This window comes from Haliaeetus leucocephalus, unplaced genomic scaffold (genome assembly GCF_000737465.1).
Source record: "Haliaeetus leucocephalus isolate CR32 unplaced genomic scaffold, Haliaeetus_leucocephalus-4.0 Scaffold173, whole genome shotgun sequence".
Classification (NCBI taxonomy): domain Eukaryota; kingdom Metazoa; phylum Chordata; class Aves; order Accipitriformes; family Accipitridae; genus Haliaeetus; species Haliaeetus leucocephalus.
In genome coordinates this window covers 3,309,733-3,327,769 of record NW_010972609.1, presented here as the reverse complement: position 1 = coordinate 3,327,769, position 18,037 = coordinate 3,309,733, and the positions used below count along the sequence as shown (strand labels likewise).

The following is an 18,037-nucleotide window of genomic DNA, read 5'->3' as shown; positions in this document are numbered from 1 at the left end:
CCCTGAGGAACAAAGAACCAGCAGTCACAGGCCTACAAATCTGTCTTTCAGTAAAGAAACAAACAAATAAATTTAGAAGGCAAGCTCAACTTTTTTTCTTTTTTAAATTATGGTAAATGTCTCATTCCAACAAGAGCATGGTCAGGGCTTACGATAGAGGCTTAATTCTTTAGTATAGATTTAATCTGTGAGGCTGGACAGCAAATAAGTGTTGACAATAGCACCAGTATAAACCCTATGCAGTACAGGATTTCAGTGAAACTTCAGCGTTAAACATATCACACTGGCTTCTTAGCAAGAGATAACCTTGCTATGTAGTTTTATAGGTGAAGGAAAATCAAATAGCTGTAATTCATACACTGAAATCCGTTACGCTGAAAATCAGTAATAAACTGAAAGCAATTTTTATTTTCCCCCAAAAGGTACAATTGCTAATTAAAGGCTAACAAACATCTATCACATTTACAGGTTATTTTATAAATTTTCCGTACCTCTACAAGGCCCTGCAAGATCCTAACAAAGATGACACACCCATAGTGCACCCTGGCTGCAGATGGTATTAACATGTTGAGGGAGGATGTCAGCAGTATAGCAGCACCAAATACTCTGCAAAGGTGGGAAAAAAAAGGAAAGGAAGCAGCTTAAGTGTTGTTCCAATTGACCTATTCCACATACGCTCACGTATCAATATAGATGTATTTAAACATTTGTTCTCTATGTAGGCACTATACTAACTGCTGGACTGGATTAGTGTCTACTTCCATCTAGTGTAATAACCTGTCTGATGAGACTCACACCAAACATGGACATAGACATCTCTTTAGCATAATTTTCTGAGGAAATACATCTTACGCAGTCATAGCTATAGATCTTACTCTCCCTATATATCCCCACTCTTTCCTTTAGTTAATTTTCATATCTATTTCAACCAAATCTGATTGAATTTGCCACCCTCTAGAGAAATTAGGTCTCCAAATTGTTTGCAAAAACAGGTGGCCAAGTAAAAGAGAGATTCTCATTAGTGCTTTAATTGTAAGAAAGTGGCTCCGTGCATTCACTACTTATAAAGCAGAAGAGAATCCACTTTAATAAATGCCAAAGCAGCAGGAAGAATTTCAAACAGAGCTGGGATTTTCTTAGACACAAGAGTTAATCAATCTGGAAACACATACCTATAGAAAACAGTTCATTCTTTCTGCTGTTTTTTCAGGGGCTACTCATTGAATATTGCTGATTTTGACTCCAACAGCATCCTAGGAATGACTTCAAATAAGGCACGTTACAAGGTCCAAATAAATGTGTGAAGTGATGACTCATTTTCAGAATTCCACTGCTTTGACTGAATTTTAATTTGACTCAATTAAGATCTGCCCCTGGTAGGAGAAATCCTTTTCTCCAGCATTATTATATCATTTTTTCATGTTCATTCATTCCTTTATTGTGGAAATAATAATTTTTCCCCCCATTTTCCCTTCAGTGGAACTATGCAAAGGGATGAAACCAGTAGCAATGACTGGCCGCTTTCTTTATACAAAACTATGTAAAGCTAAGATAAATCCTGGAGATGTCTTAACATATGACATCATGGTATCTGATGTGGAACTGATTTGACAGAAACCTTTAACCTCAGCATGTGTTCTTCAGAAATTGGTACAGTGCCATAAGTTAGTGAGAAACAGACCTTGGGCTAAAGAAGCAGGAAGCAGTGCTAAGTTTCAAGACAAAAATTCTTCCCAGAGACGTCTATGTTTCACGTTCTCTATTTAGAATTACAGCCTGACACGAATCTTTAAATAGCAAACTGAGCATACGCCACTTCTATGTGAGAAATATTAAAGGGCAGCAGAAAAAAAGCTTCTTGGCACGGTAAGGAAGCTTTGTTAAATAGCTCTAAATCTGGTCTCCTCATTGTGTTCCCTGTGATCCCCATCTCATGTTAAACAACATCTAGCTGGCTGTGCAGCACATTTCTGGCTTTGTTTGGCAGCGTGTTCAATACATTTATTGGGACTGACTGGTGCACGTGTTTGTGTTACACTGTGTGAACTATGTTGGCCTGAATTTCTTTATGTGTAAGTTTCTACTCCAAAAGTACGTGCGGTTCATTTCCTTACAATTTAATACCCCCATATGTTCACATAAACCACAATGGTGTCTTGGTTTGCATTTGCTTTTTTTTCTTTATTTATTAATGAGAAGAGTTTGGGACTCATAGGAGCTTTGCTTGTGATTTTTACAAATTCTTTTAAAAAGTTCGATGTTCCTGTTAGCAGTTTTTGAAGAGCAATAGACTGTAACTATTCTCAAGATTCATCGAGAAAATCCTTATTTGCTTGTAAGCAGGAAGAAAGGACTGTTTGGTTTGTAGCCTTTCCTGTTTCTTTTCTGAATAGTTATTTAGCTAAATGCCTAATGCAGCAATCCCATTTTACATTTGTGATTGTGCATAGACTTGCTGGAGCAGATTCTTAGCTAGTGTGAATCAGTGCAAGTCTTTCTAAATCACTATTTCTGTTAAAATCGTGCTGAGATAGAATATTAAAAAATGCCATCTCTTCATAAGGGTGAGATTTACAAAATTGTTACAGTAGGTAACTGTTTCTTCAAGGAAATCTACTCTAGTTTTTCAATTCTGTATCTGAAATCAGCTTCTGTTTGCCACAACCGAAAGCTGTGTTTCCCAGAATTGCCTTTGTTGTTCTCATGTTCACTAAAGAGAAGCTGTTTTCTTGAGTCTCTTCCTTCTAGAAGAGAAAGGAAAATGTAATTTAAGGAATGATCAGAGATATGCATCTTCCCAGTGAAAATCTTGCCTGTATTTAGACATACAAGTACCAGTGAATATTTAGTTACATTGGGAAGCAGATGATGAAATACTTCCACAATGTCACTTGTAAGTCAATTCTCTCTCAGAACTATGCTTTATAGGAACAGCCTTCTCAAAAATAGATCAATTTTTCCCCCCAATATCTATGGATTTAAGGGTAGAATAAGTTAGAGTTAAATGACGATTCTTGTCAGAAATGGCGTTATCCTTTTTCTTGAATGCATACTAAAAGCTGCACCATGAATTTAGTGCATGGCTATTTTAGTGAGTTGGTTTCCTTTACAACTCTTAATCAAGAGCAAATACATCTTCCTGCATTTGCTTTGCATCTCTCAATGCACATCCATAAATATAATCAGTAGTTCTCCTTTGTACTCTTCTGTCTTGTTACATTTATGTCACCTCCATAAATACTAAATTCTTCCTAACAGAATATTGTGATATAGTTCTGGTTTTTGTACAAACTTACAATTTTATTGTTTTAAATATCTCAGCTATCTACATTTATTATGATTTAGGTCAAATAAGAATGATTTTGAGCTACAATAAATTAAATATATTTGAATGCTTCTCACATTTGAATATATTTAATGGGGAAATGGAACATTTTGATTGTTCCTAAGGCATTTCTAAGGCATTTTACTGACCCATGCATCAAACCCCCAAATTACATCATTCTTTTTTCGTGCCTACATTTTTGTTATGTTTATTAAGCTAGTGATTTTATGATCTGTTATGTTTCATTTCTGCTTCTCAAACAATTCTCATTTGCTCAATTTTGCTACAATGTTAACTCCAACAATGCGTTAGAAACCATGTTTTTCTTTAAGATCCTTATGTTTCCATGGCAAATTGACAGTATGTGGGTTCCATAGTTGTATTTACTGCAATTGAAGACGGATTATGTTCATTCTCAGACAGACATGATTCCCTGTTTAAAGTGAGACTTTCAACCTGTTCAGGAGTGTTCATTCCTATCCCACACCCCACTGCATTTTTTATACATGTATCTGTTTGTCCTCTTGATATTCTGATATCATCCTGAACGGATAGGTGTGACCCTTATGGGATACACAGTCGTAAAGCTGCCATGCCGTGTCGTGCATTTCTTCAATCATGCTTTCTGCAGAGGCATGGGCTTGTGGAGAAGGTTTTATACCTCCAGCACGAACACCACCAGACTTCACGTCTCTTACAGAGTGAACCAGACCTTACTGCATGGTGTCCCTTGGGATGAGCTCAGCCTAGGAAATCCATGTAGCCGTGCTGTTGAATTTTCATTCAGAGGTGTCCCTGAACATACATTTCATGCTGGGCACACTTCAAACCCCACAAAACATATTTTAATGCCATGGCACAAATGAAGAGCTTTAGCAGATTGAAGGTAAACTCTGGGAAAACTACGGTATGCTACAGAGACAGAGCAGGAGAGGCCAATGACATTGCCATCATTCTTGGCCCTGGCATTAGGAGGAAATTAAAATGCCCTGACATGCCTTCAGCAGCCCCTAGACTTGGGGGAAAATTCCTTTCTGACCCAAAAGCACCAACTGTGTAACTATATAGAGAAGAAAATAACCATATACAGAAGAAGACAAATGAATAAATACACTAGAAGTATGTCAAGGAGAGGAAAAAAAGGTAAATCCTGGTCCTCATAATGACCAGAAAAAGCCCTGAAACAAAGAATTGTGCTTTGCTTATCTATTTCTATTTCTAGACCTGGTAGACTCAGTCCCAAAAGACAGAATCTAACATTGATCCTCAGTGTTTTACTGACATTGGCATTATACGAAGGTCATGAGCTGTGACTTAGTCCTCCTGTAATACAAGTAGTAATAATAGCAAAATCATATTTGACTAAGAGACGTTTGGGATGGGAGCAGAGGAAGGAAATGACTCTGACAATTCAGGAAAAATGCTTAGAATGGAATGAGTTTGCAGGGGCAATTAATCTTTTTGGGTTTCAAGCCAATTGGCTCATTTTTCTCTTTGGGGACAAACTAAAGAGAAAGAAATGTATTTATTTTCATCTCTGGATTTCTAATCTCTGCATCTGTGCAGCCCCACTATTCTCATCTACCTTTTCCAGGCAATTCATATTACATGAGTATTCTGCATGGAAGTGCATTATAGATATTGTTACTTGGCTGGAAGAAGTGCCAGCTCAAAAAGTGAGCTGAGAACAGTGGGAGCACAGATGCATGCCAAATACTGAATGCCAGATGGGTGACATATGGGCTACACATACGATATCAGAAAGTAAGGGGTCCTGGTTGGAAGCATCCTTTTACCCCAATGACTGGGAGTGAAAATTGCTACAATGACTCCATAACGCTAAACCCCCTTTCCTATGTGTATGGGGAGGAGTCAATTCCTCAGCTGAGTCCTATGTACTTCTATTTATGTCATTTTTTAATATAATTGACAAATTCCACAATTATCTATGCCTCTGTTCGCTGAATAAGTGGTTCAACTTTGTGAAAACAAAACTGTTATGGAAACCAAATAATATGTCTGTTCTAAAGCATATGAAATACCTTAACTAAAGTTTATCTTTAAAAAAAAAATAAAAATCAAGGAGTAACTCTGTTCAAAACACCATTTTTTATATACATTTAAAAGACCAAATGCTGTAGGTTTAAGGTGCTTAAGTATATGCTGTATCAATGAATTATGACTGCCATTTCACTAAAATCCAAAATAATTAAAGAATAGTAGGTGTTGGTAACTGACAGCTACAAAACAAGATTGCAGATATTTTAATGGATCTACATTGAGAACTAGGAAGGCATAGAAGGTTTCACATCACTCTTCATGATAACCTAAAGAAGTTTTCAATGGCTTCAATAGAAAATTCATTCAGGACTGTAACTGAAGAGCTTTCACCTCTGAAAAGCCACTGATCATCATTTCATGGAAGACCTATCTACAGAATAGGGAAGTTTGATTATTTTGTTAGTTTTCTAGGGAATCATGGCGGAGGGGGAAAACATTTCGCACCACTACAATAAATTAAATCAAAATATTATAAGGTGGTTTATTCTGACTGTGAACAGGAACCTATGGAAAATGTAGCCCATGTTCTTTTCTGGGACATACAACCTCTATACTTGACAATTTTATAGTAATACTGACCATATTATAGAGGACCTTATTTTCATTGGGTAAAATATCTGTATTGAGCTAATACTTTATTTGTAAACAGTGATAAAACATTTTTCCTAGTCTTAGATGAGAGTCCTCTGTTAGGTAAGAATGGAAACTAAAGAGGAGTGAAAACATGAGTTTTCCTTGCAAAGTTTTCCCAACCTAGTTTAAAGATGAGATGAAAATTCTGTCATTAAAAAAAAAGAAATTTATTTGGATTCAAGATGGTGAGCTGGTTATTGCCATTTCTTACAGAAAACACATAAAATATGTTGAACAAAGATTTATTTTATCAAACATATATAAAAAATAAACAGGGTCTTGACTATCCTTTGGTGTTCTTTCTTGAACAGTGCTTGTTTGGGAGAGTCCCAGAGCAGCAGCAGCTCTGAGCAGCTGAACATGTATTGCCCAAAGTGACTTTTTAGACTATTTTGTCTGCTCAAGATTTCTAAGATTTATTATCTTTGAGTCTACCTACTATCATCCATCTTTGACAGACCTCCTCCTGCAAAAGGCCAACAACACAGCACAGAACTGATTATGTTGTATTTTAATACAGCCCAAAGAATTTCTTGTCTGAGAGGAACTGCAAAGCTGAATGCTGGATTAAATGCTTTATTTTTTGAGTAAAACATAATGTCTGGGGAGAAACAGCATAGGAGCTAGCTGGCATGCCTGTAGGCATGCAGCAGTTTTTCAGAATCCTTCCTTCTGCAAATGTTGCTAGCAATGACCATTTATGATCATCCTTTTAAACTTATTTTTTCCTTTGAGTTGTGCAGTGACTGAATACGTAGAAATTTCAGGGGTTTAGCTGCCAGTTAACACTTCCCTTCTTACAAAGTGTATCTCTACCCATATCAGGTGTGATGAGGGCCTTCTAAGACTTTGATACAGAGCACGAAAATTTTGACAACCTGAATTTGCTGTGATTTGATCTGCCAGCTTTGAAGATAAGTAAATCCCAAAGTATTCACAAGTCTTTTAACCACATGGACTGTACAAGGACTGGATCAATCACCAGAGTGAAATGCCCTGCAGAGACTAAGTCCATGTGTATCAATAACACAAAGTCCCTTTCGCCTTCTGTCTTCTCCAAGCCCCCCTAATGCCACCGACTCATACAGGTCAAACCAAAACCCTAAACAGTTTCCAGGCTGCACCTTCCAAGACCTATTTTTGATATGTCAGTGTGTATTTTATGAAGAACTTGGGCACTTCTGGATGACAGCATCATTGCAATCGATGCTGAATGTAAAAGACTCCTGGGTCATTAAATTCTGATCGTTGCTCTTACCAGCAAGTGCATTACATCATCCTTTCATAAGCAGATCAGGTTCCATCTCAGAAGTAATTAGCATTTGCCCTACTTATTTTTGGAGGCCTTTCCAGCTTGTTACTTCCTACATCCAGTAGATATCTTGTACCCATGCTGTTTTATTTTAGCGGTTTTAATCTCTGCAGTTTACCCCAATAGCAGTCCTATCTTCTTTCTTTTGCATCGTTAAGCAAGCCAGGCCCGCTTCACCTCATCTTCTTTATTCTTCATTCATCTGATTGCCCTACCAACCCTTTCTCTCTCCTGTTTGAATTCTGCTGGGGAATCTCTAAAACCTGCGGGTTTGTTTTACAACTCATTATATCCATATATATCTAGATAAAACTCTGACTCATTTCTTCTAGCTCATTAGCTTTAGGATGGCTTGCTCTTTAAATATGTCATGTTTCAAACCAAGACCATCTCATTCAAATTACCTTACCAAGTTCTAGGGCTTAGACTGTGATTCAACTGTCTCTGTTGATTTAGAGATATATAATACAGTTATCAAAGAAAACACCTGTGTTTTTCTCTTTCAAATGTTTTGTGGAGCTGGCTGGGAGGATAACTGCTATGCGTTGGACTCCAAAGCTACATCTGTACTGCTTTGTGGAGTGTTTTCTGACATATGGGCCACGTGTTACAGCTGATTGAACCTGGACTGCTCAGAGCAAATGCAGATTCCTTCAGAGCAAAGTGACTGTGACATTAGTGTTTTTATGCAACCAACCTAAGCAGCATTTTGTTGCATGAAATCCAGTGTACCTACTGTATTGGGGTGAACTATCAAAGCAGGTAGAGGTGATTAAGGATACCTGTTGGATAGAGTGCCTGGAGCTTACTATGTCAGAAGCACACATGGCGGGGGGGGGACGCGGTTCAGAGAGGATTAGTCTTTTCCCCTCTGAAAGGGACTCTGGTTATGAGTTATCATACATGCAGCAGGGATTCATGGAGGCTCGGGACCTGGGAGAGAACTGGGAGCAGAGTTATTTGACAGCATTGACGTATCTGGATGATATAATCCCAATAAATAAGTTTCTTTATCAGCTTGGTCTGAAAGCACCTGGTGTAATTTTATGTAAACCATGTAGCAAATTTTCTACAGATACCGATTTCAAAGGATTTGGATCAGTGGGGGATAGAATGCAAAAATAAGTCCAAATTTCAGACATAATCCTACTCCTGTTAGTTCTATCTGAACAAGCAGGGCCAAATTCTGAAATTTTTATATTTAGTCCTGAAATAACTCATCAAAAGTAAATGTAGTTCTCTGCATTTAGTATCTTGAGGATCACTGCCATTCTATATCCAAATAGTTCTGAAAGTCCGCATTTGTCAACTAAGAGTTATACAGGTGCTTCTCAGTAACAGAGAAAATAATATTTTAGCCTATGATGTTCTTGCCTGTGAGTTGCTTGGAAGCTAAAAATTTAATGTCATTAATGATGGTTTACTTGCTTCCAATTTATGTAAATACAAACAGTGCTCTTACTGACTTCCGTAAAGATTATTTTTCCTCAGTAATACAGTGTGACAATTTTTTGCATTTTTTTCAGCTGTTCCCCTGTACGTCAATGGTTACCTCCTTGACTGCAAACTGTGAGTAGCCACTCATCTGGAATATTTACATTACCTATACTGATGTTTATTAAGTATGTACCTATCATGTCACTTGTTCATCTCCTTTGCAACCTAAGTATTCCTGATAATATTTCTCTTACTCTATGTGCCTTTTCAGTCTGTAATCATGCTGATTACCCTTCTTGGGATAACTTCTATTTAAGTTTATGTATTTGAAATGGACTAAGTGAAAAAGAACCCAGTATGGGGAGACACTGTTTAGGTATTCTGCAACATATAACATCATTCTGACTTTTCTCTAGTATAGGCTAATTTCCTGATGACTCTGTTGACCCCTCTACTGTAGACATATTCCTGTGAAATGCTCACCCTGACAGTTTATGGCTTCATAAATGATAGACAGAATGTAGTGGGTTTTTTGTGAATCGGGCCTCTAATTTGCATAAAATGGCATAGGGCTAACAAAGCTGGGATTATGCCATGAATATTAGAGTGGTTGATGAACTCAGCTGCCCAGCAAAACAGATAGAATAAGCTACCTTTGACATTAGAGAGCAACACTTATTCCCAAGTGCCAGTCTTAGGTTGAACGTGCTTCATGAAAGAATCGCTTAAAACCGATCCTCTTTAATAATAGTCTGTGGCCAGAAGCCATAGTATTGCAGCTTTATCTGGCTTTTTAAAAACATGATAAAACAGGTTATTTTCATTCATATGTGTACACGGGAGGAGGGGGATGTGTGTCTGTGTGCCCTTCATAGTAAATCCTGTTATAAGCCCTTCATGAAGCATTAATATGTAAAAGCCGACCTCCCGCCATCTAATCTAGTATAATAAGGGCTTGGATACATTATTAATTTTTGTCACACATCTGAGGCCCCCTTTTATCAACCAAAACCCCCATCCAAATCCCTTGTTGCATCATTAAATTGTGAAAACAGCTTCATCATTCATGACAGAAAAATGGACCCTGAGCCATATGGCAGAGGGAGCAGCAGTACCAGCCACCCATAGATGTTTCCCCAGTCCCCTTCTTGCAGTGACTGGTGCTTAAAAGACCCTGCAATGCAGTAAGGTGACAAAATCGTCTTGGGTTTTTCATGCGATATTGGCTTCTTTGCCTGGAAACAGATGAACCCAACACCAGTGCCTGGGATAGGACCCCAGTTTAATCTAGAGGATTTTGAACTGAATGTGAAAGGTGGGGTTGGCAGCTACAACTTCAGGGGTTCTTTCTTACAGTGCAAGGTCAGCTTATGTCTTCAGAAGTTCAGAAGCTCCCTCTTGTCTAACCTTTCACAAATGCCCTGGTCATGCCATGAATTATATACATCGTTTGCAAATCAGAAAAGCACACAGTATGTCTACCTGCTAAAGGGGAGTGAAGAATTTCTCTTTTTAAAAGAGAAAAATGTAAAGATGTAAAGTTCTAGGAAATCATTGTACTTGTATTTCTAAACCAATAGTTTACCTTACATTTTTTTATGCTTGTTGTCATTAAGGCTGAGTTAGGGAGAAATATTCTGATTTCACTGACACACTAATGACACAGTTTCAGTGAAAATCTTTGGGACCCTGAGATGAGATGCACTGACATACAGTTGTCTGAAATATCATTCAGTTTATTCATGCAAATAATCCTATCTGATTACTTGCTGGGAAGAAGGATTTAGCCCTTAATAACAAGATGAATGGCACTTTAAAAACAAAGATGAATTTGAAGTGAAAGGTTTGATTTATGTATTTTCATTCAGGTTAGAATGTGACAATGATGAAGAGTTCAACATAGATGAGAGATAATTGCACTGTAGAGAAATTTAGTATAGTTATGTAGCGGTGATTCTTAATGTGAATAGTGCCAGGATTTGCGGTTTAACAGATAATGAGAAATATGTGTCATTATCATAGAATTATGATAGAATTATAAGGTGACTTTAATTTTTTTTTAAATTGTCATTCTATTCTGCCCTTTCTTTGTATCTCTTTGTGTAAGAAAGTTCTAATGTTTGAGTATACACAAAATACCTAAAATGGTCACTCAAGTCTGTTTTACCAAAAAAATGTCTCTGATTATTGCAGATCTATTTTTGAAACAGCACTTGGCATGTACAGTCAAAACCTGCATTTCTATTTTAAATATATAACTGCAAACTTGGGAATCAATTCCCTATCCTGTGTAATCTAACAATGACCCATTAATTTCAGAGAATCTTTCCTGATTTACAGTATTTAAACTGTTCACTTAGGAAATCAGTGAGGAAATACTGCCACAGCATTTTGATAATGCCTTTGATAGGGCAAGGTGTTTATTATAGATTTCTGGCACGGTTCTTAAAGAATTTTTAAAGAGTGTTTCAAAAGTTAAAATATAACAATATTTAAATTATCCTGAGATGAGGTGCTAAAAACCAGTACAGTTTCACACCTTTCCATATATGTGTGACAGCACAGCAGGTATTTTATTCACAGACAGCTGTGGCTTTGCAATAGCATGGATGTGGAATAGGAAATATTAATTTAAATAAAATTATTATATTTGTAGATCAAAAACAAAACAAGTGCTTAGTTTTAAGGCCATCTAGCCTAACATTCGCTATGGCATTAACCGTTATGTTTCACTTGATTATCCCTTACATTTTGCTTAATTATCCCTGCACTGAAAACATTTTCTAATAACTGAAATATAACTTCCCAGATAGGAATTTAACACTCAAAGACGAAGAATTTCGCATATAATTTCTCTGGTTGGACCAGTGGTGGCTAGCCATGATTGTTAATATTTATGCTTTTTTCATTTATATGCCTGTCATTTACTGATTCTTGTTATATCTTTCCATGGGACTAAAGCACACATTTATACCCAGCAATTTTTTCTAGTGGAGTTGTACGCATACTTTGTAATCAGATTGCCTCCTAGTATTCTTTTTTATATACTGATAACCTGAATACATAGTTCTTGCTATTTCTTTCATTATGTGACATTATCTACAATCCTATCATCTTTTAAGTAATTAAGGATCTCTAAATCGATCTCTAATTTTTCAACACTCATATTAATATTCATGTACCCAAACCCAAATTGCCCGCAACAATCCGAGGTCAGTGTCATTGACCTAAATACACTCACTGCACTAAATCCAGAAAAATAAATATCCCAGGATTACATCGAATTCCTTATTAGAGCATCATGTTGGAAGCTCATGATGGGTTTCTAGTCCAGCATGGCTTAAGATCCCACTCAGCATGACTGCTTCCCAGGGTGGTTTCCCACTCCCTGCTGTTACTTTGCACTTAAGTGTCATATATATTGAACAGAATTCAGTCTACCAAATGGTGTTTAATATATCATCTGATTGTCTGGTCCTTTTTGTACGCACAAGTTTATCAGCATTTATACGTACTCCTGAAATGGCTGATGAAATGTGAAGATCACAGTAGATCTTATTTAAAGACTATTCAGTGGTATGATAATGGTATCTAAATCTTTGAAAGGTTCATAAACACTACCCAGTTAATCATCAGTCTCCCAGTGTGATAAATACCACTAGTCTGGTTACAGGCATTCACTTGGTTGTGCAAAACACAAAAAGAAGGGGGTTCATCACACTATGTGATGACACAGGCAAATACCCCAAGTAACCTGGGGTCCCTATACAGAATACAGGCAGGGATATGCATATTCTGGAAATGATGCAATACCCCTGAGGTTTGAAGTGCTTGTTAACTCACTTGCTTAGTTAAACAGTATAAATCTTCCTGGAGGAGCTCAAAGTCAGGAAAAACTGCACCAGTTTCCAGTTTGCTATTTTCAAAGCATCAGAACAGCAAAATCTGTCTATAATATAGTTGTTAAGATACTACACAAGAATGTAATTATTAAATGAAATTTCTGAATTTCTCACCAGAATATTGTATTCATTGCATTGTGTCAGAACATTTAAACATCTTGGCCATTGGTATTTAAATGCATTCCATTTAAATCAAATTTTGAATGATAAGAATTGAAGAATCACCAAACCACAAATTTATTTTTCTTTCCTTTAATAAGATTTCAGTCACTGAGAATGATGATTGGGGTTTTTTTTAATTGGTAAAGATTAGATGAATTCTGATTAGCACTAGCAGAAGTTCTTCACGTGGACTAAGTAGAAATTAAGACTAAGTGGGGTTGGAGGACTGTCAGCATTTCATACCCTTTCTGTTCACATCACATTGTAATCATATAATGACAACCCCACCGGTGGGAGCCTCTGTAATGCTGATATTAAAACCTGTAGTTTAAAAGCATTCAAATGAGATTTACGTGCTTTTAAATGGCATTAACTACCATTATGAGTAATAGCTCAGCTGATTAAATAGTATGGATACATGGTATTAGGGCATAACACTTGAATTTCCATGTTTTCCTGTATTTTTCAAGGAAAAATACTTTTAAACAATGCAAAAGCAACTCAGTTCCTTCCTCCTGAAAACCCTGCTCATACTAGTCAAAATCCACTGTGATTTAATGAAAAACATAGCACTGAATCCCCAACAATCTCAAAAAAAAAAAAAAAAGTCTCACTCTTCGTTCACTTTTTGGGGAGAAAGCTTTGCTATTACTAATCAGAAAGGGTGTAAGCAAGAAACATTTATATTATTTTGGATTTGTCTCTGGAATCTGCTTGTCTATGCTTGCCCCTACAGTCTCAAAAGCTCTGAATCATAGTCGATTTTCTCTTGATAAAGATAGTTAAGTAAACATCTCTGCGGGGACCATGAATTCTACTCCCAGTGTACTGCAGCCTGGGGAGAAGGGTGCTTTTTTTAGTGTAAGGCTGTACGTATGTTCAAATAGGAGAAGTAACCTAGATTACCTGCAAACCTGGATGTCCACGTGACAAGACGCCTTCTCTAAACTACTAGAGCCTGCTCCATACTCTCTGCTACCATCGTGTCGTGCTTAATCAACGGCAAGGTTAATTGTTCATTGTTCATTGAGAACTTAACCGTGAGAAAAGGTATAGCTGTAATAAACCCTACCCATGGGACTCCGCACTGCACTTTCTTTGTTCCCCCAGTCTGCTGTGGTCGGTTGTGTAGTGCTTTCATACCAGGATCTTCCAGAGGCAGATCCTCCTCTGGGAGAAGAGGTCTCTAGCCTCTTGGCAAAAAGGAATCCTCTTCTATTTTCACACACTACTCAAGGGATGCAAGTTTAAAGCTTCACTGATTGCAAATGAGGGGGCACCTGAAGCCAAATCCGTGTCTTTTGAAAAATTATGTTGTCTTGCAATGTGCTGAAGGTTCTCTATTCCTACGGAAGTCAACAGAGGTTGCAGGTGTTCGGGAGCACTGACCTTCGTAACATACTAGCCCAACTTCTATTGCCCACCAGAGGTAAGTGCTCAGGAGACGTGTTGTTTCTGAATGTTCTCTGGAATTTTCAAACACAGGTTTTTTGACCTCGTTGGTACTATAGCAGCGTAAATACACCTCTTTTAAGTAAAGCATTTTTCTTAGTGTTGGGCTGAAAATACTCTATAACAGAACATTCTCAGTGAAGCAATATGAGATAAATTGAGACCCAAGCTATCAAGTGCAAATTCCTGAGAAACTCCATTTACTACTTGTAAATCCCTAAATCACTAAATCCGATCTGTCAGAAGTAATGGGGAGCTATGCACGATAAGAGCAGTGGGTCAAGGCAGAACAGAATAACCATGCAGCAGCAGCCTTGAGTTCTACAATTAGCAAAGGATCTCAGTAAAATGCTACCCATTGACAGACTCAGTTGAAGAAAATATGTTAGAGGGTTCAGAGCTCAAGTTTGCTAATTCTTGATTGGCAGTAAGCATTTTAAAACAGGGTCAGAATCAAAATAAAAGGTTTCAGCCCAGCTTGAAATTAATGCATTGTGTCTATAAATGTTTTCTTGATACCACAGGAGGGTCATTTCTTTCATGTGTTATACCTTAGAGAAACTTTCGAATTATGTCAACCCAATCTCTGTAATTGGTTGCTAGACTGAATCTTAATGTCAAGCAAATTCAGTGCCATACACTCAGCAACTCCCCGTCAATAACAAATTAAACTCGCAAAGCACACCTTAACCCTCCTCCCGGTTTCCTTCCTTGACACTCTTAGCAGTTGGGAGTCAGTTTTTCATTTGTGCTATCTTTTCCATGTAATCATTATCTCCTTCCCTTCCAGGGAATGAATCCCTTGAAAATGTCCCTTTTTCTTGAGCTCAAGGCTGAGTTTCTCACAGATTGTCTTGAATCTGGTGATGCTGTTCTAGAGTCTATTAATTTTTTACACAGAGCACATCTGAACTTCATTTTTCTGTATGAATTCAGACTTGCTCTGAATGCAAAGGAAACCATTGACGCCACAAAGATATTCAGTGAGGCTTCTAAAAAAAAGAAGAAAAGTTACTTGGCTGTCATCCACCAGTGCGAAGGGACCAGTTGTGGCTGTAGCACGAGACATGTAAATCAGCAGAGACTTTTATAGTAGCTCATATTCTATTGGTGCTGCAGGCCTCTAGACCTGCGTACTCACTTGTCTGACTTTTTCTCCTGAAGTTGCTTGGTAAGGGTATGGACATCAAGGCTTGCACCCTATTTTGGGTGCTGCTTTTCCCTACACTCATCCTGTTCATTTCAAGTTGAATGTGTAGATGTCAGAATCTCTTTGTAGCATTCAGGAACTAACTTGTATTTTCACCTCCTCAATACCCTGTTATTCGAACCACTACATCTAGCCACTCAGCACTATATTCTCTGCCATTTTTATCTACAAACTAACTATAAATCACAGCCACTATCCACAGTTTACTATTTGCAATTACTGGCATGTAAGTCGTAGCTAGTTCCTTAATTAAACCTGTGATTTACATACTCATTTGCCTTGTGTTGGAGTTGTCTCAGAGGCTTCCACAATAGTAATAACTAACTACTAATCTGTGAAAATTGCTGAGTTAAAATATACCCAGGTTAATAACTGGAACTAGTCCTCATTTACTGTTGTAAATGTTTGTGAAGAGGAGGAAAATTTGACTCACATATGCCAGGTTGTGTGTTTCTAACACTGAGTTTTCCTGGGCATGCCCCTGCCATTGTCTTGCAAATCTTTGTAGTTGCACCACTTTAAATCTGAATTGATTCAAATGACTTTACTGATGTTGCTTGGGTGAATGAATACAGATTTTTGATTCTCTGAGTCAAATCCTGCAGTCTTTACTCAAGCAAAACTCCAGTTAATCCTGAGGAGTTACAGACTGTGTAAAGATGCAAAAATGCTCGAAGGAGGAAGAAAAGAAGAACCCTTTAACTAGCTGTTAATTGTTATTTGAAATGGCCTTTTACATTTCTGAACCATTATCAGAAAGATGGCACTTGCAAACAGACTGGCAATGGATACCCCTGTTTAATGAATGTTGTATTTTGTTTTATTTGCTTTAAAAAGAGGTTTATTAGGGTTATCTCAGTTACAAAGCATCTCTCCATTAGTAAATACTCATTATTTTTAGTGTAGGTCTCTGTCTAGAAGGTATTTAACTTGGAGAGAGCATTTTTGCCGTAGCTCCCCTCTCTCCCCCCCTTCTTTCTCAAACAAACACAAGTAAGCTCGCTCGCCAGGCAAAGCCTCTCTGCCTATCCAAGCCTACCTTTGATGTTACACTCTCCTGAGAAGAGTTAAAGGTATATATTGCTGATTTTAGTACCCATTTGCACTTAGTTTATTAGTGTTTTGAAGAGTGGCACTAGGACCTTCGCTACTTCTGCAAACGATGAGCCTATAGCATTAAGCATGGAAGTGAAAGCCTCATGTGTCTTGAATACTCAGTGGATCTAATTAACAGGTAGAATCGCACCCTGGGTGCTTGAAAAATTGCCAGACACCATAGAAACGAGTCCTTAAGTCCCCGCACCATCTGCACTTTCTTTTCATTGTGGAAGTCTCATTGAAACATGTTTTTCGACCATTCTAAATTCATTTCTCCGTTAATGGAAAATTCCTGCTGATGGTTTTCCTTCTCATTAAAACAAAACCCATAAAATTCTTTCGTTCAATCGTGGAAAAAAAAAAATCGCTCAAGCTTTGCTGAAATAATGAATCTTTGAATTCGCGTCTGAATACAGGCTGTTTGAATATCATTGCCACAACCTCCGTAAATGACTTTTTAAAGGAAAAAGAAACCAAGAGGAGATGTCCCCCGCAAAACCAGCGGGTAGTCTGAAGACAGCTGATCAATGCCTCATCTCATCCGCCTTTCCACACTTCATGCAAGCGTCCCTTCCTTTTTTTTTTTTCTTTCTTTTTTAACGTGACTGCCTTTGAACCAGGGACCGGTTGCCTGCGGGGATGCAGGGCAGCTCCCGGGGGGGGCTGAGCCACTGACCGCCCCCCTCCCCTCGTACAGGAGCCTGGGGTTATTTAGACCATCGTTACCTGTTAGCTGCCAGCCGGGAGGAGATATACCCGCCGGGGATTTGGGTGATTATGTATCCCCAGAAAAAAGAGCCGTGGATCATGCCAACTGTTTCAGGATCCCAATTAAACTTCGCTTTCTTCCAATGCAAGGGCCCGGGAGAGAAGGAGAAAAAAAAAAAAAAAAGAAAAAAAAAAAGAAGAGGAAGGCTGTAATCGTGCCAAATTAAAGCATTCACCCGCAGTAACTTCGTACCTCTCGCCCTGTGCAAGGAGTAAACTGTGCAAGGAGTAAGTTGGCTTGTCTCCGGACTTGTAGATTTGACACTCGTCTTGAGCATTCACCTCTTTCTCACTACGCTGTGACTCGCTTTTAAAAGGGGCTCGTATCATTTAACGCCTTTTAGCAATGTAAATTCTTTCACCCGAGTGTTTTCAGAAATTCCTGCACAATCTCCTCGTCTCCCTTACAGCGCGGCGCAGCCGCTGGCAGTGACTTATTCGACACCCTCCTTCTCCCATCCCCTACATTTATTCTACGAGCTATCTGCGTTTTTCAAAAGAAAAACAAACAAACAAACAAAAAAAACCACAAAACCCCCCCCACAACCTGTCCGCAAATTAATACCGCAAAATGGGGCTGGGAACCCAAAAGGAAAAATAGAAATAAGCGGTAGAAATTGTTTTTCTTTCAAGACGGGGGTTTCCCTCCTACAAAGGGCGGCGGGGGGGGGGGCTGG

At 38.1% G+C, this 18,037-nt stretch overlaps 1 protein-coding gene across 1 annotated transcript in view; it reads right to left on the bottom strand.

Moving 5' to 3' along the window:
- The window catches only part of SLC17A6 (solute carrier family 17 (vesicular glutamate transporter), member 6), a 33,446-nt gene that overhangs the window by 11,965 nt on the left and 3,444 nt on the right, over nt 1-18,037 (bottom strand). The window contains exons 3-4 of the mRNA XM_010563713.1: nt 17,319-17,437; nt 492-606 (exon numbers count right to left, since the gene is read on the bottom strand). Of these exons, the coding sequence (XP_010562015.1) occupies nt 492-606; nt 17,319-17,437 (234 nt within the window). The remainder of the gene's footprint in view (nt 1-491; nt 607-17,318; nt 17,438-18,037) is intronic.